Raw genomic sequence first — 26,701 nt, 5'->3', positions numbered from 1 at the left:
TTTGTAATCCTTTGCCTCTGTCTCCTGAGTCACTGGGATTACAGGTGTGTGCCACTTTGCCCAGCTTATTCTGATATTTAACGTCTTATTTTTTTTTTCCTTACATCTTTACATGTTAGTTACTTGTAAATATGCCTCATTGTTTAAATATCTTCTTGGTATTTCACTGAATGGAAGTATCAAAAAAATTTTGTTTTAATTGTCAGTGGACTTCATTTTATTTATTTATATGCTGTGCTGAGAATAAAAATCCAGTGCCTTACACATGTTAGGCAAGTGTTCTTGAGCCAAAACTCCAGCCCAAGAGTTTTTTTATTTGATGGACATATAGGTTGTTTCCAGAGGCTTTTTAAATATGTATTAACTGTATCAGCTTTTTAAAAATGGCTATTGCTGTGACTATTAAGTTAGATTTTTTTGAACTTTTAAATTTAAGGGTGAATACTGGATAGGATATAAATTAGGTGGATTAGGTGATGATTGTGGGCAAAAGACTGCTTAAACAGTTGTGAATTCAAAAAGATTCTACCAAATTTCCTCATTTTTTGGTTTTTCTTATACTTTCACTCATCTTAGAACTATCTCAAAATTGTTTTTAAAGTTGTTATAGTAAGTGAGAAGCATAAAATTGTTTTGGTTGCATCATTCACCAGTGAGATTTGAATAGTGCACATTTATTGATATTAGACTTGTCTGATAGAATGTTCATAAGACAATTTACACTTAGCCAAGTTACTTGACAAAAAAGGAATTAAGTTTCAGATGTTAACACTAAATTAAACAGATTTCCCAAGTTGGTTGATTTCTAGTATGAAATTCATACTAGGATTTTAGAATTGTTGTCTTTAAAAAAAACTTTTTTTTCTTTTTTCTTTTTTTTTTTTTTTTAAGTAAAGGTCTATATCAGACTATGACAGTGCTGTCAAAATTTTATCCTGGTGCAGTGGCACATGCCTGTAATCTCAGCACCTTGGGAGATGGAGGTAGGAGGAGTTCAAAGCTAGCCTCAGCAAAAGCGAGATGCTAAGCAACTCAGTGAGACCCTGTCTCTAAATGAAATACAAAATGGGTCTAGGGATGTGGCTCAGTGGTTGAGTGCCCCTTAGTTCAATCCCCAGTACCCCCCACAAAAAAAATTTTTTTTTGAAGATCCATATAATGGTATATACCGATAATGGATTATTATTATATAGCCTCAATGAATATAGTTTCTATTCTTATAGCTGGATAAGTAAATATATGGCTGTTTATTTTTCACATCCCTTGTATTTGTGACATAACAAAATAATTCACTTCCTTAATGGAGGTGTTCTTAATACTATGTAGACTACACCTCAAAATTTTGGTTTTAAGAATTCATTTACACTCTCAAAAATTATTGTGGGGACTAAGATATGGCTCAGTGGGAAGATTGCTTGCCTACCTCTGGGTCTGATACCTAGTCCATCGAAAAGAAAATAGAAATGTGTGATACCAAAAGTGCTTTTATTTATATGGGCTATATCTATTTATATTTATTTTAGAGAAATTTTGAAGTACTACTTAATTTATTAAAAACAATAAGCCCAGTGTATATTAACATGAATAAAATATTTTTATAGACATTAACTATATTTTCTAAAACAAAAAATTAAATAAGTGGCATTATTTTACAGTTTTTAAAAAAATCTCTTTAATGTTGAGCATTATAAGATAGATGGATTTTCCCATATTTACTTTTGCATTCGACCTCTTGTTTGTTGTCTTGGTTGAGATATATGACGAAAATGCAGGCCACACAGCTGTGCAGTTGGAAGAGGGAAGATAATATTTTAATAACTTTTTCAGATAATTATGGATATTCTCCTTTGATACTGCACCAAAATTTGCAAATGATAGTTTATTAAATGATAGTTATAATGTGGAATCTGAAGCCATGTTAATGAAATTTTTATACTCCACTAATGACTGAATGGATATTTTACTTAAGCATGACTTTTCTTACATTGGTTATTTGGAAAACATCAATTCATTAAATTATGTGGCTCTTCTGAACATTTTGTTATAAGGTAACAAAAATTTTATTCTTTTATGTCATTAATGATCTCACCAGAAAAGTAAATATCAGAAAATTGTCGAGTTCCCTGTGGCAGATAAAATTTTCCAAAGTTCTGTATCTTACTCTAACGTTCAGATTTATCAGTTTTTCTTCCTTAAAATGACAAACTTGTTTTGTTCATTTTTGTAACTTAGTAAATAGATTTCCTGAATAATCAGTCAGATATGGATGGATACTCATTGTTTTTCAAATAAAATTGGTGTTCTGTGAAAAAAAGACCTAATTCATCTTGTACCTCAATAAGTGTTTTTCCTCAGAGCAGCCATTATACTTTAATATGTAGCAAACATTCATACATACACACCCACTTTTTTTTTTTGTTGTTGTTGTTGTTACTAGGAATTGAACCAATGGTTCCTTCACCACTGAGCCCTATCCCCAGACCTTTTTATTTTTTGAGAGAGGGTCTCACTAAGTTGATCAAGGCCTCACTAAGTTGCTGAGTCTAATCTTGATCTAGTGATCTTCCTGCCTTGGCCTCCTGAGTAGTTGGCATTACAGGGGTGTGCCTCATTGTATACCTGCTGCTGGTGCTGTTTTTTTTTTGTTTGTTTGTTTGTTTGTTTTTTGTTTTTTTTTTGCGGGCGTGTGGGGGACTGGGAGTCAAACCCAGGGCTTTGCAAATGCAAGGGAGACACTTTGCCACTGAGCAGCTACATCCCAGCCTTTGTCTAGCTTCTTAATGAAGTTTTTTCAAACAAATCTAAGATACCATTTAACTCTGTAGTACTTTTCTGTGTGAGGTTTATTTATTTATTTATTTTTTCCTTTTACGGTGCTGGGAATTGAACCCAGGACCTTGCATGTGGTAAGCCAGTACTCTACCACTGAGCTGTACCTCTGGCCCTGTTATTTTATAATTTTGTTATTATACCCAATAAAATGAGCAGTAATTCCTTGATGTCATAATACCCTGTCAATATTTGTCTCAGAATAGGTGGTTTGTTTGACTAGCATGCAAATTTAAGGAGTACTTATTTAAGTATTCTGAGTCTCTCCTGTATGTGGCATTGACTTGGTTAGAGAAACTAGGTCAGTTGTCCTATAGGATGTCCCATGTTCTGAATTTATCATTTACCTTATAGACCCAAATTTGGTTTTCGCTCTCATTTAACTTCTTTAACTTTTATATTTCTATAAATTGAAGGTAGCTCTTAGAGCTGTGCTGCCCAGTACAAGGTGTGTTAGTAACCACTAGTAGCTATTTAAAGTAATATAAAAATTATATTTAAAGAAGTATAAAAATTAAGTTACTCAGTTGCATTAACTATATTTCAAGTGCTCAAGAGTCACATACAGAACATTTCCATCATAGTACAAAGTTCTTGTGGGCAATGCTCATCTAGAACCTTGATTAGATTCAAGTACAATGTTTTTGGCAAGAGTATTTTATGGAAAATGTTGTAGTTGATTTGTAGTAGTCGCATCAGAAGAGACATAACGTTTGGATGTCCCACCTAATGTCTTTTTTTTTTTCTTTCTGATATTTATTTTTTACTTTTAAGTGGACACAATATCTTTAGTTTACATTTATGTGGTGCTGAGGATTGAATTCAGTGCCTCACACATGCTAGGCGAGCACTCTACCACTGAGCCACAACCCCAGCCCCCACCTCTAATAGTTTTAAGATCGATTGGTTGTTGATCACCTTGAATAGTTTCTAACAATGTTAACTGCAAATAAAAAGTTTTTCTTCTTCCTTTACTAATGAAGTCTTTTGACATCTTTTTCTTGTCTTCTTGTATTCGCTAAATTATTTCAATAAAAGTAGAAATGTTTGAAGTTAATATTCCTTTTTTTTTTTTTGGTACCAAGGATAGAATCCAGGGTGCTTTAACCACTAAGCCACACCCCCAGCCCTTTTATTTCTTATTTTTTAATTTTCAGTTGTAGATGGACACAATACACAGTATCTTCATTTATTTTTATGCAGTGCTAAGCATCGAACCCAGTGCCTCATGCATGCAGGGCAAGCACTCTACCACTGAGCTACAACCCCAGGCAATTATTTCTTATTTTGAGACAGAGTTTTGCTAAGTTGCTTAGGGCCTTGCTAAATTGATGAGGCTGGTCTTGAACTTTTTATCCTTCTGCCTCGGCCTCCCAATTTACTGGGATTACCCACATATGCCACTGTACCCAGCCAGATTATTCTGTTTTTAGGATTATATGAAAAACAAATAATATTTGAAATGTCACTTTGTTGTAATAGTGATTCTCTAAATATCAAACCTTTATTTTAACTCACAGGCACAAAAATCCCAAACCAAGAAATTCTGGACAACAAGGACAGGTACCATCTTTAGGTCAGCAACAACAAGTACTTCCTAAGCACAAGACCAGTGAGAAGCAAGAAAAGAGTGAAAAGCCACAGAAACGCCCCTTGACTCCTTTTCACCATCGTATATCTATCAGTGATGATGTTGGCATGGACACAGATTCAGCCAGCCAAAGACTTGTCATCTCTGCTTCAGATAGTCAAGTGAGATTTTCAAATATCCGAACTAATGATGTAGCAAAGACTCCTCAGATGCATGGCACTGAAATGACAAATTCACCTCAACCACCCCCACTTAGTCCTCACCCATGTGATGTGGTTGATGAAGGAGTGACTAAAACACCTTCAACTCCTCAGAGTCAACATTTTTATCAAATGCCAACACCGGATCCCTTGGTTCCTACTAAACCAATGGAAGATAGGATAGACAGTTTGTCCCAGTCTTTCCCACCTCAATTCCAGGAAGCTGTAGAGCCTACAGTATATATTGGTACAGCTGTAAACTTGGAAGAAGATGAAGCTAATATAGCCTGGAAGTATTACAAAGTCCCAAAGAAAAAAGATGTAGAGTTTTTACCACCTCAACTTCCAAGTGATAAATTCAAGGATGATCCAGTTGGACCTTTTGGACAGGAAAATGTAACATCAGTTACAGAGTATGTATTTTTTTTAATAGTCACTACTATAAGTTAAGGGTGGAAGTGATCTAAGTTCTTAATATTAGGACTCTGGGATTTGTTTCAGAATAGGATTTACAATAATAAATCCTCTGAGTATTAAATTTGTATAATTTCTTTTCTTTTTTTTTCCTCAGGGAACCTCTTCATTATGAATAGTTTAGCCACCAAAAAAAAAAAAGTGGAGAAAATAATATATAAACACTCATATCCATCAGCCAACCAATGTTAGAACTCCCATGTACTATTTTTCTTCTTTCACTTCCTGAATTGGTGCTTATTATTTCTATACATGTCCTTATATGTGTAGCTCTAATTAAGTCACGTTAATGACTTTATGGTATTTCCTTGTTACTATATCATAATTTAATTTGCTCTCTAAAAGATGGATATGTTGATCATTTTCAGTTTTTCACAGTTACAAAGGATGTAACTGAACTTGTACAAATTTCTTTCTGCACTTGTATAAGAATTACTCTAGGAAATACATTGAAAATTAGAGTTGCTAGGCCATGAGGTTTGTCCATTTTCAATCTTAAGGGTTGCTGTCCAAACAGCTGATATAGTTTTTCTCTAATGAACCAGCAGAGTATGAGAAAAACTGTTATTCTTCATTTTCCTCGATACTTGGTGTTAGGAGTCTGAATTTGGCTGTATACAAAATGGCATCTCATTGTCTTTAATACATATTTTCCAGATTCCTAATGAGGTTAAGCATCTTATAAAATATATATTGATCTTTAGATTACCTCTTCTGTGAATTGCAGAGTCTTTTTTTTTTTTTTTTTTTTAAGTCTCTTGTCTGATTTGTTCTTTTCACATTCTGGTTACCTATGTTAGTAATATATGCTATAGATACTTTGCTTCATCTGTGATTTGCCTTATTTGTTCACTATATTTATGACATATATTATGACATACTTTGGGCAGAAGGTGTTTTTTTTTCTGTTTTCTGAATATATATACAGCTTGTCAAATAAGCCTTTTGCATTTTTACATTTTTTTAAAACATGAAATCCAACAAACTGCTACTACTATATTCCTTAGAACTGTCTACCTATTTGTTAGTCAAAGGCCACGTAGTATGCAAAGATTACATTTTCTTCTCTCAGTCCATTGTCAGTCAATTATGTTTTTATTGTTTAAAAATTACTCAAGGGTTAAATGATATCCTAGACTTTATTAGTTGGTTAAAATGTCATATGTCTCCATTATTTGTGTATTTTTTCCCTATTATGTAACTATTATATAGAATTTTTTACTTTCTAGTGTTGTTTATTGGATATGTTTTCTAGGATTTTATTTTAGTAGATAGTAGATAGATGCCTAAGTTAATATAACTAGTGGCTTCTCTTGGGATTTGCCCTTATTTTGTTGACAAACATCTTTAATACTCTTCTTGAGTTAGAGATTGTGGGAAATATATATTTAACATCTTTGAATTTCTGAAAATGATTTGATTTTGTCTTTGTACTCATTGATAATTTGGCTATATATTGCATTTTCAGTGAAATATCATTTTCTCTTAGAACTCTTATGGCATTGTTTGTCTTCTAATGGCTTCCAACAAAATATGTAATAACAGTCTCATTCTGGCTCACTTTTTAAAGAATGTGATCTGTTACCTCCATGAGGCTTTAGGGTTTTCTTTTTAGATTTAGAATTGTGAAATTCTAAGAATATGTTTAAGTATAGCAATCTTTTTTTTTTTTTTAGTCCTTGTACTAAATACTTGAAGGGACTGTTTAATTTGAAGTCTTTTTTTTTGTCCTGCTACTGGGAAATCTCTTTCTTGGATATCATCTCTTTTTTTTCCCCCCTATTCTCTTTGGAACTTTATGATTCCAATGGTGAGTTTCTTTATTTTCTCATTTTAAAATCTTTTTCCCCTTTTGTGTTCTGGGGGAATTCCTTGTTTCTTATAGCCCTTTCTAGAATTTCTCTGTCTTATTTATTTGTTTATATATGAATGAATGATTGAATGAATGAATGAATGAGATGGGTGTTGCTCTATTGCCTATGCTGGCCTTGAACTCACAGCTGGGATTATATAGGTGTGCCCCATGGTGGGCACACCTATATAACGTTACTAAAATTTTCTAAACAGATTTTTAAAAAATATTTATTTTTTTAGTTGGATACAATATCTTTATTTATTTATTTTTATGTGATGCTGAGGATCGAACCCAGGACCTCACATGTGCTAGGCGAGCGCTCTACTGCTTAGCTGCAATCCCAGCCCCTAAACAGATTTTTTAAAAAATAAAAGATTAGCATCCCCTTCTTGTCATTTGTAGAATTACCTTATTTTGATCTTTTATCTTCATTGTTCTTCTTATATTTCTGATAATAATTATTTTTTATAGACACTTTAAAATGAGAGAATAGATTGGAAAGTTTGTGTACATAGGCTAACATTTTTGATTGGCAGGCCTTGCTTCACTTCAGAATGAAGAAGAAGGTAATGTCTTTGACCTCATCACTTTGTTTTCTTGAAAAGAAACTCTTCCATCAAGCATGGTGGCATACACCTGAAATCTCAGCTGCTTGGGAGGCTGAGGCAGGAGCACCACAAGTTCACCGTGAGCCTAGGCAATTTAGGAGATCCTGTTTCAATTTTTTTTTTTTTTTTTTAATGAGTGTGGGGACTAGGGATATACAGCTCAGTGGTAGAGTGCCCTGAGTTCAATTTTCCATTACCTTTTTATTTATTTATTTTTTAGTTGTAGTTGTACGCAATACCTTTATTTTATTTATTTATTTTTATATGGTGCCGACGATTGAACTCAGTGCCTCACACATGCTAGGCGAGTATTCTGCTGAGCCACAACCCCAGCACCTCCATTACCTTTTATGAATTTAAAAAAAAAATCTGTTTTCCCATTTTGAGCTCTTCTCATTTTCATCTAGACATGTTAAGTCCAGATTTTTAAAAAATTTGTTTCTAGGCATTTTGAGTATTATATTGTTCATATAGTTTTCCTACAGTCTCCTTTTGCATACTGTAGACTGTGAACTTTCTCTGTTGTATTTCATCTGATTTTGAGCTTCCCTAAGATTTAGTCTGTTCCTTTTATAACCTCTCATTTTCCCTACTGTTAAGCAATTTATTCTCTCTTAAAATGCCTTTGTTATCATTTTAGCAGACACCTTGTGTTTCATCTAACACTTTGAATTTAAAATAATTGTAGGATTTTATTTTTAATTAAAGTCTGGATTTTGAATTAAGAAACTTCAGAATACTTTTCTGATCAATAAAGACAACTAACTTGTGTAATAGTGGATCTTTTAAAGTTAATGTCTTAGAAACAGGTTTAAAACAAAGATCATAATCTAGCTAGGCATGGTGGCACATGCCTATAATCCCAGTAATTTGGGGGGGGTGGGAGGCATGAAGATTGAAACTTTGAGGCCAGCCACAGCAATTTAGTGAGGCCTCTCAAAATAAAATGGACTGGGGGTGTGGCTCAGTGGTAGAGCACCCCTGGGTTCAATTCCCAGGAAGAGTGGGATTTAAATAGGGAAGAGGGAGGGTAGTCATTTATCCAGTGCTAAATACAAATATCTAAGCCAACTTCAGGTCTTGCTTGAAACTGTTAGTCTAAAGAATGTTTTGTATACAGCAGCCAGAGTGACCATAAGTTAAATGATGTTCTTCATTTGCTTAAATCTCTCCAATAGTTTGCCTTTATACTAAGAATAAAATTCAAAGTCTTTCTCATGATAATGTAAAATTGTACACAGTCTTCTGCCTAACTAGTTTTCACCCTGTTTGCTTTCTGATTTAGCCACACTGTCCTCCTTGCCATTCCTTCCAAAAGCCAAGCTCTTGCCTCTTGACCTTCCAAATTGCATCACACAGTTTGGGGAACTACTTACTCCTTATCATTAAGTACCTTTCAGATAGAATTTTCCTGATCATTCTGTCCAAAATATGGTCTATCTTTTCTCCCCCAAATCATGTCTCTACTATACATTGGTTTTTAATTGCTCCTTAATATATCTCATCTGAAATTATGTATTTGTTAATTGTCTTTTCCCTACTAGAATGTAAGCTCTATGAGGGCAAGGACTCTTTGTTTGCTGCTGTATTCCTCTAGCTTTAACACAAACATGCCTACAACAATCTTAGGAATATAGTAGAAATTCAACAATGTTTGGATGAATGAAACAGCAGTTTGGTCCTAGAACATTTTATTGCTTTAAAACTTGTTTACTTTCCAAGTTATATTTTCTATTTAATGTATGTAAAAATGTGGTATAAATATTTTCAATTATAAAAACTTCAAGAGTGAGTTTTTATGGACACATTGTGTTCATAGTAAGAATTCTGGCTATAGCTTTAAATAAATACTTTGGCTGCTTAACCTTAGTATACAGCTTAACATTAGAATCTGTTCTAAAAATGATTTGACGTTTTTCTTGCTGAATAAGAATGAGAATGAAGAAGCATAATATAGAAAAATAGCATGCAGAGTAGAGTGGTACTGGGTCATGATTATGTAAGTTAAGGAAATAACATGCTTTTGCCTGTGCCCGGCTATCATTTTTTCTCTCGTAGAAAAGAAAAACAAACAATTGAATAAATTTTTAAAATTTTTGTGTTATTTTGTCTCTTGAGCATTGTTAAGACTATAATAGTTAGTAAAATTTGTAGTATGTCAAAATTTACTCTTTATTATAGTGTTATAGATTAGGAGATAGATAGGTCAACCATCAGAGGTTTTGCTTCTGTATGCACTAAGAAACATTTGTGGATTATAGTAGTTCTATACTTGGTTGACAATTTTTTTTTCCCTCATGTTTCAGTCATTTAGATGATTTTGTCCTTTCCCTGGAATTCTTGTCCTATGGCAGTAATTCTTAACTGGGGGTATTTTCCATCTTATCATCCTCAGGATGATAAAAATATTTTGAGAAATTTTTGGTTGTCATAATTGGAGATATGCAAGTGACATGAGGTAGGTAGAGGCCAGAGATGCTAAATACCTTTTAATTTTATTTTTCCCAGTCCTGAGAATTGAATCTGGGGGCACTCTGTCACTGATCTTCATCCCTAGCCCTTTTTATTTTTTATTTTGAGATAGGGTCTCTGAGTTGCCCAAAGTGGCTTCAAACTTGTGATTCTCTTGCCTCAGTTTCCCCAGTAGCTGAGATTACAGGTATGTATTACTATACCTGGCTTGCTAAATATTTTTATAGTGCAGGTGTAGTCTCTCCACAACAAAAAATTATACAGATCCACATTTTAATAGCGTTGTAGTGCTTTAAGGTAATGAATACCTTTTTAATAGTAGCTATTAATAGCTATTAGGTCCACTGTGTTTAATGATAAACTTCATTAGGAAGATCTCCCAGTATTACTGTAGTCCCCCTAAATCACAGTAAAATACTGGCATAATCTTTGTTGTCACATACTGAAGCATAAAAGTCCTTTTTTCCCCATGGTGAAAAGGATCTTTTGGAAGAACCTGATAATTCTATTATTTTTCCTTTGAGTTTTGAAAGTGTATTTAAATGTGTAGCAATTAATTTTAATGACGTTAATTAGAAGACTTTTTGCAAGTCCTGAATTCTTTCTCCTTTCTTAAAACAATTATCTTTCTTTTTAACTTCATTTTCTTAAAAGATATATATTCTAGGGCTGAGGTGTGGCTCAGTGATAGAGGCTTGCCTAGCATGTGTGAGGCACTGAGTTTGATCCCTGGTATCACATATAAATAAATTTTTAAAAAGGCCCATCAACAATTTTAAATACACACACACACACACACACACATATATATATATATATATATATATATATATATATATTTGCATAAAACTGAAATTTCTGTTATGTGCAAGATGTTGTGAGACACTGTAAGGGTATAAAGTAAAATCCAGGCTCCAAACTTGTTGTATAATGGAAGATAACATTAAATTATCTTATAGAAGCATGAATAAAAATAGCAGAAGCTGAGGAGGCTGAGGCAGGAAAATCACAAGTTCGATGCTAGCCTCAGCAATTTATCAAAGCCCTAAGTAACTTAATAATACCCTATCTCAAAAAATAAAAAGGGCTGGGGATGTGGCTCCGTGATGAAGCACCACGGGGCTCAATCCCTGATACCAAAACAAAGAAAAACAGCAAGAATGCAGAGCCACAATTGGTTGAAAAATTTAATTCCATTTATGGAGATCAGAAGCTTTTAATGTAGTTTGGCATGGATAGATGATAGGGATCCTGCTTAGTAGTTTAGTGTGTTGTGATGAGAAATGAAATTGAAAAGTGGGTTAAAGGCAATAGAATAGCAAATTATTGCTCATAAATTGATATATTATCCTTCGAACAACAGGAGTACTATTGCAAGCTTTATGAGTAAGGAGATCGATTTGGGCATGTTTGAACTACTCAGACAAAAAGTGATGTAAGGTTATCTCTAGGAAATTACAAACAGCAATAGATGCAGGGATATATCAATGCTATAGATACTATGATGTAGTTGAAAAATCTTTTCAGCAAGTTGAGTAGTAGACTAACAAAAGAGTTAACAAGCATATTAATTTCTTGAGGAAGATGAGAAAGAACAGGTTTGAAGACTTCTTTACAAGCCTTTTTACCTATTTTAAACTACATCTTACCAAACTTCAGTTTTATGATTTTATTAGAAGTTGCTTTCCAGAATAGAAGTACCTTGAAATAACTATTGGCATACCTTACTAAGTATGGTCTTGCTAAATAATTAAGGTCTAGCTAAATAATAATGGCATGTCAACTTAAAACAAAAATAAATAGTTTTTAAGAAGAGGGATTGAGGTACCCTTTTCATCTGTGGCCTTAGCTATGTATATTATATGCAGACTGCAAAATGTGAATTCAGTATGAACTGTCTGATTAGACAGATTCCATCCGGTGTTGGAACATGTGTATATAGCTTAAGAGGAAACCGTTAAAAACTCGGAGTAGATACAGAGTTCAAAGGGCATGAATATATCTAAACAATTAGTTTTCTCATGATAGTTGAATTTCATAGAGAATTATAGTAGGAGGAAAATTTCATAGAGAATTATAGTAGGAGGAAAATTTAGAGTTTTGTTTTTTTGTGTTGAGTAGAAATCCATTTTCCATTTAGTATAAATAGATGTTTTCTGTTGATCACTATTGAAAGGTGATATGTACTATGCTTCCATAATAAATGGATAAATGAAAGAAAGCTTTGCTCTTCATTTCTCTGCTGTGTAGTTTTTGATAGTAATGGCTAACTAGTACAGGGTAATAGAATGCATGATTTCTAAATACTTCCCTTAGTCTTAGACTTACATGTGTAGCACCTTATGAAAATATTTTCACCAGCTATGTTAAAGTTGAATTCCTTTTTTAATTTGTTAGAATTTCATTGTGGGAGGGAGATGTTAGGGGTGGAACACAGCATGTACCATACATGGAATATACAGACATCTGGGAGTTTTTAAAACAAAATCTTCATTTTGTTCCTTATTGTATTTAGTTTCTCTGTTAGTGATAGTGTCTATTTTAGAATAGAGGCTGAGGCTATGGATCTTATAATTTTAAAGACAAAAAGTTTTGCCAAGAAGCATTATAGTTTTTAAATCTTTTTTCAAGGGTTTAGTTCTTAGTTTTAGTAGAATTTGTGATTGTTTAAAATAATCTGCTATTCTAATTCAGATGGAAACCTTTCTAAATCCTGAGCAAAGAAAGATGTATACCTGAGTATAGTTCTTTCCATGTTGTTCTGTAGTCAGGGTGCATTACGATGTTTTAACTATTTTAATATTCATCAGTAGAACTACTGCTTTGTTGTATTATATCTACCAGATTTTTATTGTATGTGTATAGTATAGAATGCATTATTTGATCTCTTAAAAGGTACTTTTGAATGCCTTTGTCTCATAGAAAGAAACCTGTGATGAAATAAACTCGATTTGATTGTACTCTAAATCTTTTAAGTAAGTCTTCTCTATTTGCTGTTTCATTTTAATGCAATAAAACTCTAATTTTGATAGTTTGATTCAGTTCAAGGATTCATTCTGAATGTGGGAGGTGGTACTAGAATAAGTTAAAGAAAAGGGAAAGATTTTAAGGTTCATTAAATTCATCTGTTCTTTAACATTCCCTTCTATTGCTTGTCTCCTTCTATAATTGTCAATCTTAAAATACTGTCATATTGTAGAGGAATTTTTATTAAATAAAGGCATAAAGGCAGCTCCTACCCTAAGCCATGTTAAATTTTATCAGTGCATTTCAGGTCAGTGTGTTATTGTCAGAGTGAAAAGTGGGAGATGTAATTAATGATACAAAGGAAATTTAAATTTGTTTTGGACTTTTCAACACTTCTGCTTATGGCTGTACCTGATTCTCTTCCAGTTTGTCTGTACTTAGCTTTATTTCTAATTAAAACTATCTGAAGTTAAGTATTTGGCTATCTATGAAAGTTCTTTTTATTAAAGGAGAGGTGTTCTTGTTCCTGTATATGAAAGTATTATGTGTACTATATAATTGAATATTAACAGTAAAAATTTGAATTTTTAATCAGGCACCTCAAAACTCACAATTTTTTATTTCTATTTTTATGAACTTTTAATACAGAAGAATGTATAATGTAAATTATTTATTTTAAAATTTATTGTGATTTGATATTGACTATATTTAAAATCTTTGCATATCCCAATGTCTGTGAGAATGATTCAATAAAATAACAAAAATTTGTGTTTAGGCAATGCATTTGGTTTACTCCTTTTTATTAACAGAGCCTTGTGAAGGAGGATTAGTGTTTTTAACAATGTTACTGTGCACTAGTTTAGCACCTATGTGTGTAAACAGTGTGGCAGTTTTTATGCTTCTGCCAGAGAACAACTTAATGTGCAAAACAGTTGTTTTATTTACCTGTACAGAGTAGTGTCAAGATGTGAATGGAAGAGCTTCTTTATGCTTTTTTCCCTATTAATAGTTAGCTATTTGAGTAAATATTTAAATTTTCCCATTCATAACTTTGCCCACTATGTGACCTTGAAAAACCACTTGTTTCTATATAACTTCCACATCAAAGTTAGAAGGACTGCCCTCCATTTCTTATCTTATGATGTTATTTAAAGTATTAAATAAGAGAGCACATGTCAAAATAAAAGTATTTTTTAAAAATTATAGTATCCCACAGTTTTCAGCCAATAGTTATTTAGGATTCAATATGATGAGGTATAGAGCTCTTAATGAATAAATGTTCATAATAATCTGTTATAAACAGAATATGAATAATACATGCTGTTTCACCCCTCCACATAGAGGACAGAGTGATGGCTAACGCTAGGCATTAGTGCATAGATGAATGAGATATTATATTTGTCATTCAAAGAATTTACATTTGGACTAATATTCCCAAACCTTATATATTTGTCTAAATGTTCAGAGTAGATAAACTATATTTCTTTTTTTTAATATTTTATTTTTTAGTTGTAGATGGACACAATATCTTTATTTTGTTTTTATATGCTGCTGAGGATCAAACCCAGGGCCCTGCATGTGCTAGGCAAGCGATCTACCGCTGAGCCACAACCCCAACCCGGCATCAGTACTTTCTACGATGTAAAGATAATTTATTTCAAAGTACCAGATAATTGTAATTATTAATGCAAAAATATTTCAGTTCTTTTAGATATTACTTATTCATTAACAAATATTTATTGACTGCCTATTATGTGTCAGGCACTCTTTCCATTTGAGATAATTCAGTGAACAAAGATGATTCCAGATCTTGTGGGATTTTTATTCCAATGGGAATGATAACCAACTATGAATGTAATAAATTATATATGTTAAAAGGTAATTCCTAATGGGAAGATAGGGAATGGTAAGAGGGATCAGTGTTATAGATAGGTGATCATATTGCAATTTTAAATAAGGTTGACAATAATAAGAAAGATCTCACAGAGAAGGTGACGAAGATTTGAAGGAATTAAAAAAATTGGCCATACAGATATTTGGAGAAAGAATGTCCCAAACAAAGGGAAGGGTTAAGAGGTGTCTATTCTGTTTAAGGATCATCAAGGATACCCTTCAAAGTGGTGTAAATGAGAGAGGACTATAGTGGAAACAGATGGCATTCAAGAGGAAAAAAATTGAACTAGATAATGGAAGGTGTGGGTAGGGTATTTTAAGGATTTTGGTTTTTACTCAGAGCAAGCTAGTCTTTGCAGGACTTCAAAAAAAAAAAAAAAATGTATGGCTAGAAGCCTGGCGGCCACTATTCTGACAGCTTGGGAACCTCAGCTTTGTAAACCTCAGAGAACAGGAATTTGAGAGTCTTAAAAGCTTTTATGCAAACTAGAAAATAGTCATTTTGTATTCACACTGTAGTCTTCAGGGACATGAAACATGAATACTCTGGTCTTTGGAGAGACATATGTCCTGATGCTTCAGAGTGTTCTGGGTACAAATCAGCTTGCTGCTTGTTATGAATTCTCTTTTAACCTTATATTTCAGCCTTCTCTGATCTGTCAGTTTCTACAACTTATCTTTCCAAGTTCATTGTTGTCCCCACCCCCATTTCCATTTTTTCTTTCTTTGGATACTAGGGATTGAACCTAGGGGCGCTTAACCACTAAGCTGAATCCCCAGCTCTTTTCATTTTTTATTTTGAGACGGAGTCTTGCTAAATTGCTGAGGCTGCCCTTGAACTTGGCAATCAGCCTCCCTAGTCAGTGGGATTATAGACATGTGCCACCATCCCAGCTTTTTTTCTTCTTTTGTCCTCCCTTGTCATTTTATTGAGAGCAGAGAAAAACATACATTTTATAGTCACCAGTTCAACCAGAGGACTGGTAATATAAAAATTATTATATTTTCCAGTGTGTTTAGAAAAACCTGAAGTGCTTAACACTGACACTTTACCCTATAATTCATCTTGTCAAGAATAATAATACAGTAATAATGTTGCTTTGATGAAACACCCAATCAGGCCCTCAAAAATTTTATTTTTAACTGGGGGTATAGCTCAGTGGTAGAACGCTTGCCTAAGCAAGTTTCTGAGATTTGATCCCTAACATCACAGAACACAAACGAAACAACTCAAAATTTTAAACTTAAAATATGTCCATTCATGACAGTAAGAAAGGGTTAATCATTTTCACTGTTTAAATGTATAAATTGTATAATCAAAGTATCTGTCTCACTATATAAAGCCCACACTTAGAGTCATTGTCCTGGAAGAGTTTAGATTTAAGAGCCCCTTTCAGTAAATGGATTTAGATAAGTTATTGTGCTTGAGGATTTGAGAAAAGAATGAGTTATTGAAGGATAATATATTTTGGTAGGAAAGACCGTATATAAGAGACCTGGATTTTAGTTCCATTTTTTTACTGCTGAATTTAGGATGCATAATTAGTTTTTTCATTTGTAAAATCAGAGATTACAGGTTGGATAATGTTTAATTTTTTAAGTCACGTGATGCTTAAGTTTGGAAACTTTTTATGCTTTTCTGGTAAATATAATTATTTTCTGATTTTATTTTTTTCATGCAGATTAATGGTGCAGTGTAAGAAACGTTTAAAAGTTTCTGATGAATTAGTTCAGCAATATCAAATGAAGAATCAGTATCTTTCAGCAATAGCATCTGATACAGAACAAGAACCTAAAATTGATCCATATGCATTTGTTGAAGGAGATGAGGAATTCCTTTTTCCTGATAAAAAAGATAGACAAAATAGTGAGAGAGACTCTGGGAAAAAACACAAGGTAAGAGAAATCACAGTATACTGAAGGTTCACTGATGATTTTGTAGCACAACATAGAGTAGCATGCCGAGTATGTACCTTATCACTTTTTTTCTTCTTATATTTAGTTGTAGTTAGACACAATACTTTTATTTATTTATTTTTATGTGGTGCTGAGGATCGAACCTAGGGCCTTGCACATGCTAGGCGAGCACTCTACTGCCGAGCCACAATCCTGGCCCCCTCACTTTTTTTCTTTTAGAAAAATTGATTGTACACACACTTTTTAAAAAAAATAAGTAAATAAGGCAGATAATACATGTTATGGCTGATCTCTGACAAAAGGTGTTTTTTGTTTACTTCTGATGTTTCTGGATTATTTTTGTCATAACTAAAATCAGGGCATTATGGTATAGACTATTTTGACACTGAGTAGGAATATGCTAAAAGTGAATTATCTGCTTTCAGTGATAAAATATATATTACTGAGTTTTTAAAAAAGTTATTTTTGAATATGTGATTCAGGAACTTACTTATAGTGCCCCCAAAAGTAAAAAACTTAACATTAATTAAATGTAGGACATAAAAATTTTTTTTGATTAAAAATTTCAGAATTAAACATTTTGGGATTAATTGAGCTTATGATCACTCTACTAGATTAAAAAAAAACTTGCCTTAAATACAAAATGTGAGAATTGAAAGCTGTAAAACTGAGGAAAGGACCCAGTAATATGTGTAGTACAAATAATTAATTTCACTAGTTTTACTTAACCCTACTATTTGCATGATACTTAAACTGTTGTTCTTTTTTATGAAATAGAACGAATGCCAAATTTACAATTTTGTAGATGTAGATTAAAATTCCAGCTCCCACTATCAGTCATGATTCCTGGGGCAGACTTTTTAGATTTTTTCTCTTTTACTCTCTTTTTATTTGAACATAAGCATACAATGTATTTGTTAACTATAAAAGTTGGTAAAAATTAGTGTTAATGTAAATAGAACATTTATCAGAATACTTGACAAAAAATTGGTAGGTTTTGTTATTGGTAAATAACACATTTTAGGCTAATATGTAATACTGTTTGCAGGTAGAAGACGGAACATCTACTGTTACAGTTTTATCACATGAAGAAGATGCTATGTCATTATTTAGTCCCTCTATTAAGCAAGGTAAAACTTTTTATTTCCCTTTCAAAAATCATTGCATCCAGAGTTGTCTCTACAGACTTACCTCTGATACTGCTGGAAGTTTTACTGTTTCTTCTTGCAAAATGTATATATTTTATAGGATATGTGGATGAATTTATTATTTATCTTTTATTGGGAGGAGCAAGTTGAGTTGACAAAAATTACATTATGAATTGTTAGAACAACCCCCACACACACTTTTTATCCTCTCCTTTAAATAGTTCTTACTCATGAAATTAGTAGATTGGATAAGAATGTTGCCTAAGGTTCCTCAGATATAAAAACTTCAATTTTTCAATTAAACTTTCTGAAATATTTTTCGTCCACCCTTCGTAAGTGTTATTTCCAAGGTCCTTAATTGAACAATTTATTGAATACCTGTTATGTGTGCTAGGCATTGGGGATAAAGTAATCAAGATTCCACTTCAAAATTATCTGGCTTATACTCCTTGTGAATGGAATAGAGACACAGTGTAACAAGTTTGTTTAAAAAAAATTATTTATCTTTAAACAATATTTTAAATTAGTAAGTAAAAAGTAAATATGATATACACACACATACATATTGTGGAATTGCTAAATCAAACTTAAAACACATACAATTTAATATACATCACGTCACATAAGTGCTACTGTTCTGTGATGAGAACACTTAACGTGTGTGTGTGTCTGTGTGTGTTTGTGTGTATGTATATGTATCCATATACATGTATCTGTCAATTTTTTTTCCCCTTCAGTACTGGGGATTGAACCCAGGGTGCTTACCACTGAGCAATATCCCAGCCCCTTTTTATTTTTTTATTTTGTGACAGGGCCTCAAAGGTATTGAGACTGGTCTTAAACTTATGATCCTCCTGCTTCAGCCTTCTGAGTGGGTGGGATTATAGTTCACCTGATTTAAAATGTACTTTCTTAGTAATATGTCAGGTATAATATTAACTTTAGTCAGAATTCACTTAACTGTTTTTTTTTAAACTTTTTTCCCCTCCACATTTTGTTATTGGTGCATTATAGTTGTATATACTGATATGATTAGTTTTTACATATTAGTACATCCACATTTGACCAATAGCCTTCCCATTACTTTTTTTAATATATATTTTTTAAGTTGTTGATAGACCTTTATCTATCTGTCTGTCTGTCTGTCTGTCTGTCTGTCTATCTATCTATCTGTCTATCTATCTATCCATCTAAGGTGCTGAGAATCAAACCCAGTGCCTCACACATGCCAGGCAAGTGCACTATTGCTGAGCCACAACCCCAGCCCCAATTACTTGACTTTTGATAGGGGCAAAGGAAGATATTTTCCGGCATGTGCTTTTTGAAACAAAATTTTGCTTTAATATTTGGAGTAAGTAGGATCAGTTTCTATGTTACAAGAAATAAGAATAAGAAGAAAGTCTATGTGTGCAAGGAGCAGATGGTCTTTTTATGAAGTAAATTTAGTGATTGATGATTTTAAGTAACTTGGTGAGTTAACAATTTGGGTTCTTTGCCATCTAAAGATTTAGTGCCATACCTATCAAAATTTCAGTGTCAATTTTCACAGAAGTAGAAGAAGCAATCCTAAAATTTGAATGGAACCACAACATAACCTGAATAGGCAAGGCAATCTTGAGCAAAAAGATCAAAGCCAGTGGTATCACACTACCTGATTTGAAAATCAATGACAAAGCTATAGTAATTAAAACAGCAAATATAGGCATTTTTAAAAGGTACCTAGATCAGCAGAAGTGAATAATAAGTTTTGAAATAAATCCAACTGATTCATAGATGCCTCAGATACATAATGGGAAAGTCTCTTCAGTAAGTACTGGGAAAACTGGATATCCTCCTGCAGAAGAATGAAATTAGAATCTTATGTTATATATAAAAGTCAACTCAAAATGGATTAAAGACTTAAACCTAAGACCTGATACTGTAAAACTACTAGAAAAAAACATGGGGGAAAACTCCATGAGATTTGTTTTGGCAAAGATTTTTTTTTTTTTTGGATCTGATTCCAGAAGTACAGGCAACAAAAGCAAAAATAGGCAAATGAGATTACATCAGACTAAAAAGCTTCTGTATGATGATTCAAACAGTCAACAGACTGAGGAGATAATTCTGAGGAAACACTATATTTGCAAATCATATCCAATATATAAAGGAACTCAATAGAAAGAAAATGTCTTGATTTAAAAATGGGAAAAGGACATTTCTCAAATGAATTTATACAAAATACAATAGATTTATGAAAAATATTCTACTTGACTGATTGTTGGGGAAATGCAAATTAAAACCATAATAAGATATCACCTTATACCTGTTATAATGGGTGTTATCAAAAAGATAGAAGATGGCAAGTTTGGTAAGGACATGGAGTAAAGGGACCACTTGTACACTATTTGTGGAAATGTAAATTTTTAGAGCTGTATTTAATAAGTATGAAGTATGGAATTTTCTTCATAGAACTGCCTTATGATACATCAGTCCCACTCTTCAGCATATATTCAGAGGGTAGGAAGCCAGTGTGTTGATACTGATACCTGCATGCTTTTATTTGTTGTGGCATTCATTACGCACAATAGGCAAGATATGGAATAATTCTTAGTGTCCATCAACAGGTGTATGTATAAAGATTAAAAAAGAAAAATTATGTTACTTGTGACAACATGTATGAAACTAGAGGACATTATATTTGATGAAATAAGCCAGGCACAGAAAGATAAATACTGCATGATCTCACTTATAGGTGGAATCTAATGTACAACTCATAAAAATCAGTGAACATGTGTAAGGCTTAGGGTTCAATCTCTAGGGCCACAAAATGAAGTCAGAGTTAAATGGAAGTTAACAGAGCCTGGGGGATAGAGGTTGGCCAAGGGGTATAACATTTCAGTTAGGAGAAATAAATACAAGAGATCTGTTATATCATGGTGTCTCCAGGTAACATACATATGTTTCTTGTATTATGATGGGGGGGCATCCTAAATTAAAACCATTATAAGTTGAAATATTTTAAGTCAAAACTGTACTATTTTACCTAACCTACTTAACATCATAATTTAGCATAGTCTACCTTATATGTGCTAAGAATACTTAGATGATTTGAGCAAAATCATCTAACAAAAACTTGTAAAGTGTTGAATATCTCCTATAAATTTTTACTACCTGTGTCCAATAAACAGTGCCCATAAAGAATCAGTTGTTTACCTTCATGATCATGTGGCTGACTGGGAACTGCTGCCTCTTCTCAGTATTTTAAGAATTATCATGCTACATACTGTCACTCCAGGAAAAGATCAGATTCAGAGTTTGAAATACCATTCCTTCTGAATGCAAATGGCTTTTGCACCAACATAAAACTGAAAAATCATAAGCTGAACCATTGTAAACTGGTAAAAGTCTTGTTGTGTATTTGAAAATTGCCGAGAGTAGATTTTAAGTGTCCATACTACCAAAAAAAAAAAAAAACCAAAGCAGTGAGATAATGCATATATTAAATAATTTGCTTTAACCATTAACACACACATATATGAAAAATAAGTTCTTTGGTTCCCCTCACCTCTAAAGTATTCTCTAGGATACAGAAATTGTGAATCCCCTGTGCCTGTGATGTATATTTCTCAAAATGTGAACTATGTACCCCATTGTAGAGTATCTCAGGTGGGGCTTTGTAATCTTGGGTTTGTTTGTTTGTTTGTTTTTAAATTTTCTAACAGATACGACATTTTTTTATGCCGTTATTTTATTTATTTATTTTTATGTGGTGCTGAGGATTGAACCCAGTGCCTCGCACATGGTAGGCAAGCCCCAGCCCCTGTAATCTTGGTTTTTAATAAGTACCCTAAGATGATTTTTACATAGTCTGAAATTACTGCTATGGTGAATATTTAGAACTGACACAATGAGGCACTGGGAAAGCAACTTATTTTTCTGAAATTGAAGGCTGTCTCAATTTAATTGACATACAGATGATTTGGAAGGTTATATATTATTACTATAAGTTGTTTTTTCTTATGTGGTAATATAAGGGGAATTTAATTTTTATTGCTTTTGTATACTTTTTAATCATATGTCGTCATCTCCTCCCAACTGCGGGGGTGGGGAGCACTGAAACCTAGCTTATCTAAGAACTAATATTTATTGAGTATTTTAAGTGCCTATTTCTGGACAAAGCAGTGTACTTTTATTCTATCACATTAAATTCTGGGCTACATGAAGGCACAGAGAGATTGTCAGTATACCAAGAAACATTGTTGGTGGAAGAGCTGGGGTTTGATTTAATAATCTGTCTGACTTAAGAACCAGAATTCATAATTATTGTACTATGCTTCTTTTACATGTCAGGAAGTTGGAAAAATAAAAAATCTGTATGTGCTTTTTAAAAAAAATTAATATTTAATAATTGTACATATCTGAGGGATACAGTGTATTTTAATACACATGATACACATGTACCATATGTATTAGTCAAATCAGGGTAATTAGTGGGGTTTTTTGTTGTTGTTGTTTTTAAATAGTTGTAGACAGACACGATATCTTTATTTTTATGTGGTGCTGAGGCTCAAACCCAGTACCTCACATGTGCTAGGGAAGCGCATTACCACTGAGTCTCGAATCCAGCCCAGTTAATGTTTTCTTTTTGTTATTATTTCATTATGTTTGGAACCTTCAAGCTCCTCTTTTCTACTTCTTCATAAAATATATACTAGGTTTTTCCTTCTATCTAACTCTGTTTTGGTACCCTTCATCTGTCCTCCCTCTAGCTCCTTTCTCACATCTAGTAATCACTCACAAACACAGTAAAAGAACACAACGTGAGATCTGTACTCCTAGAATCTAGTGTTGAATTGTTATAGCTCTAGGTATTGTGTTGTATAATGGATATGTAGAACTTATTAATTTTTTTTTTTTTTTTGCTTTTTTGAAGAATTGGTCCTAAAGGGAGCTCTTTATTTTATTTTGTTATAAACTAATTGGTGAAACTTACTAATTTTGCTTAACTAACTTCCTTCATTCCTCCATTCCATGCTGGAGATTTAATCCTGAATCTTGCATATACTATGCAAGTACTCTGCCACTTATCTCCATCCCCAGCTGTTTATTTTCATTTTGAGACAGGTTCTAGCTAAGTTACCTAGGCTGGCTGTGAACTTATGATCTTCCTGCCTTACCCTTCAAAGTAGTGGAGATTACTGCATTTGCCACCATGACCAGTATAACTAACTTTATATCCAGTGAACAACTGCCCATTTTAACAGCATCTCTATTGAAATAAATTTACATAGAATAAAATTTATTCATTTCAAATTGAAAAAAGTATGCTTAATTCTGTTGTCCTGTAGGGCTTTATTATTTTTATTATTCGTTTCGAATACTTACATAGATTACTTAGCCTTTAGTGCTTCCTGGGGAAGATTTCCACCATTCATTTACAACTTCATGAAAAATGTTTTTTAAATTTTAAATAAGAACTTAGAATTCTTTGTTGTATAGTCTTCTTACAAATTTAGTATCTTGTTTAAATAAATGGAATAATACTTGGTTGTAGTTGAATTTTTTATGTTTCTGATTGAAACGTGTAGATGCTCCACGCCCTACTAGTCATGCACGTCCTCCATCAACCAGTTTGATATATGACTCAGATCTGGCTGTCTCTTATACTGACCTTGATAATCTCTTCAATTCTGATGAAGATGAATTGACAGTGAGTATCCTATTAATTGTTTAGGATTAAGCTTGTTTTCTTGGGTTTTATATAAGTTCTTTGGAAGTGATTTGTTGCTTGAATACTGTTTTAGGTCAAAACAGTAGGAGATATTTTATAATAAAATATCATTGTTTTTTTTTCATTTTAATCTCATGTTTGAATCATCTTGACATAGTTTTATAAACTTTGAGGTGACTTTTTACTGTTTTGTTATGATGTTTGAAGGATATACAGTGAAATTTGATATAAGTTGTGCTGTGTGTTCTTTTTCTCCAGTCCTTAGGAAGAATAATTTTCCTATTGTTTGATCTCTAGTTTATGAAATAACTCTGAAATTGACTTATGTAGAGAATATATAAATAATTAGCAATAAAAGTTATGCCTTATCACTTTATTAAGGAAGATCACTTTTGAATTTTTTTGGCACCACTCTATTATAAGACAGATACATAGCATAACAATGAGAGGAAGACAAAATTAATATTTAATCCTTTTAACACCTATGTGCAGAGGAAGATGAAGTTAAAGAAATTAAAGCTTAAAATGAGATTTTCTAGAATGTCAAACCTCTTGGAAATTAATGAATTGGGTGCTGCATTCAGAAAAAGGAATCATTTTGCCTCTGCATAAATAAAAGTATCTTGGAAACTATGGCACATTTAGTTTTTCTTTTCTTACGTAACATGTTATTAATTACAATATATGCTGTTCATCCTAGCTGTGTGTAATATAGGTTTTTGTTTTGGGGGTATCAGGGATTGAACTCAGGAACTTGATTACTAAGCTACATCCTTAGCCTTATTTTGTATTTTATTTAGAGACGGTCTCACTGAGTTGCTTAACACCTCAGTTTTGCTGAGGCTGACTTTGAACTCGTGATCCTCCTGCCTCAGCCTCCTGAGCCACTGGTATTATGGGCACGCACCACCGTGCCCAGCTAATATAGGTTTATTTATAGCTATGCTTTTATGTATAAAAGGCAGATATAGCTATTCACGAACTCTTAAATCTGTATCTAATAAAGTAGTATGTCAGGACACTGTTCACTAGATGACTATATCCTGGAATACCTTGGTACATTTTTTTGCTGTGACTCCTCTGACATAAAGAAATTGTACTCAGAGCTCAGTCTACATATGTATCACAAAGTGTCTAATAGGAGACAATGGAACACATGTCAACTCTAAGAACATTGGTGTTATACTGAGGATGCTTTGTTCAGCATATTAAAACTTATTTCCTGGCTGGATATGGTGGCACATGCCTGTGATCCCATGCACTAGGGAGACTGAGGCAGGAGGATCATAAGTTCAAGGCCAGCCTTGGCAATTTAGTTAATTGGGAGGCTTATGAAATGACTGTTGTGTCCTTAAACTAAATCTAGTATGTATTTGGCTCTGTCACAGATTCAAAATACTACTTTTGATGAATGGGCTTTACTTTTTAAGTTGAATCTGAATATTTACTACTTTGAAATCACATTGGGTTTCAGATAAATATGTGCTTTTTTTAATAGCCTGGATCTAAAAAGTCATCGAATGGATCAGATGATAAAGCCAGCTGCAAAGAATCAAAGACAGGAAATCTGGATCCATTATCTTGCATAAGTAAGCTTCCCAATTCTGTGCTCCAGATAGACTTGCAAACTTGTAATCTCAGTAAAGTATTCTGTTTCCTTTATTTTATACATAGATTCACCTCTTTTTAGTCTTATGTTAAAATGTGTGTTTTATTAAATATAGGCACTGCAGATCTTCATAAGATGTATCCTACACCACCATCTTTGGAACAGCATATTATGGGATTTTCCCCAATGAATATGAATAATAAAGAATATGGTAGTATGGATACAACACCTGGAGGAACTGTCCTAGAAGGAAATAGTTCTAGTATAGGAGCACAGTTCAAAATTGAGGTTGATGAAGGATTCTGTAGCCCCAAACCTTCTGAAATTAAAGTAAGTATTTTATTTTTCTAGAAAAAATAATTCACTTCCTATGTTTTCTTTCTTTTTATGTGGTGCTAAGGATTGAACCCAGTGCCTCACACATGCTAGGCGAGTGCTCTACCTCTGAGCCCCATCCTAAGCCCCCCTATATTTTCTTATGGAATTTCTTGTTACTATATTAAAAAAACCCTTTCATAGTGATCCTAGTTTTGTAGCTAACAGATCTGAGGACTAATATGTGGCGACAGTATTAAGAATGCATTTTAGAATAGAACTGATATTTATATTTTCTTTTGTTTAAAGAATAGGAAAAAAGGAAAGATTGTTGGGGGGGGTACTTTTTTGGGGGTTGTTGTTTTGGTTTGGTTTTTGGTTCTTGGAAGATAAGATCTTTAAAAATCCGTGACCTTTATATTATAGGATTTTTCTTATGTCTATAAGCCTGAAAATTGTCAAGTTCTAGTGGGATGTTCCATGTTTGCACCTCTAAAAACTCTACCAAGCCAATGTCTACCCCCTATCAAATTGCCAGAAGAATGTATTTACCGCCAGAGCTGGACTGTTGGAAAATTGGAATTGCTTTCTTCAGGGCCTGCAATGCCATTCATCAAAGAAGGGTATGACTTATGTTCTTATCATATTATATGAATGCTTATAGGTTTAATTTTGTGTGTGTGTGTGTGTGTAAGCATTTGGTATTATGGCAAAACAATATTGGTTTTTAAAAGTTCTAGAAATTGTTTTCTGGTTGATTATACTGGTAATAGGTGAGGATAAACTATTTGAAAACATAAGACCATTGTACTTTATTTGACTTCAAAAGCATCTTTTCTTTTGACCAATAATTCAAAATCATTCTCATTTTTGCATTTGCCATATTTCCCACATTTTCTACATCAGTGTTTCTAAATTTGGAGTGTGTTGTAATTGGTAGCCTCAAAATCATATTGTCCTTTTTACACATGAACATCTCTGAAATCAGGAATTATTATTCTTAGAGGCATCATAATATGAATGAAATATAAGAAACTTCTAGATAGTAAATGTGAGTCTCTAGGTATGGATAAGTTATTAAATAAGAATTTTATTCTTAATTTTGAAACT

At 33.0% G+C, this 26,701-nt stretch overlaps 1 protein-coding gene across 3 annotated transcripts in view; it reads left to right on the top strand.

Annotated features, from left to right (window-relative positions):
• The window catches only part of MED13 (mediator complex subunit 13), a 90,678-nt gene that overhangs the window by 34,022 nt on the left and 29,955 nt on the right, over nucleotides 1–26,701 (top strand). For all 3 annotated transcript variants that reach the window (XR_014019443.1, XM_081272082.1, XM_081272081.1), the window contains exons 9-15: nucleotides 4,350–5,033; nucleotides 16,572–16,785; nucleotides 17,855–17,936; nucleotides 23,525–23,646; nucleotides 25,166–25,256; nucleotides 25,392–25,606; nucleotides 26,018–26,214. Coding sequence is in view for 2 of the 3 variants with exons in the window: in XM_081272082.1 (XP_081128208.1) it covers nucleotides 4,350–5,033; nucleotides 16,572–16,785; nucleotides 17,855–17,936; nucleotides 23,525–23,646; nucleotides 25,166–25,256; nucleotides 25,392–25,606; nucleotides 26,018–26,214 (1,605 nt within the window). In the remaining variant the exon portion in view is untranslated. The remainder of the gene's footprint in view (nucleotides 1–4,349; nucleotides 5,034–16,571; nucleotides 16,786–17,854; nucleotides 17,937–23,524; nucleotides 23,647–25,165; nucleotides 25,257–25,391; nucleotides 25,607–26,017; nucleotides 26,215–26,701) is intronic.

This window comes from Spermophilus citellus (assembly GCF_964194105.1).
Source record: "Spermophilus citellus genome assembly, chromosome: 17".
NCBI classification, from domain to species: domain Eukaryota; kingdom Metazoa; phylum Chordata; class Mammalia; order Rodentia; family Sciuridae; genus Spermophilus; species Spermophilus citellus.
The sequence above is the reverse complement of the archived record's forward strand: the minus strand, read 5'-3'. Positions and strand labels throughout refer to the sequence as shown.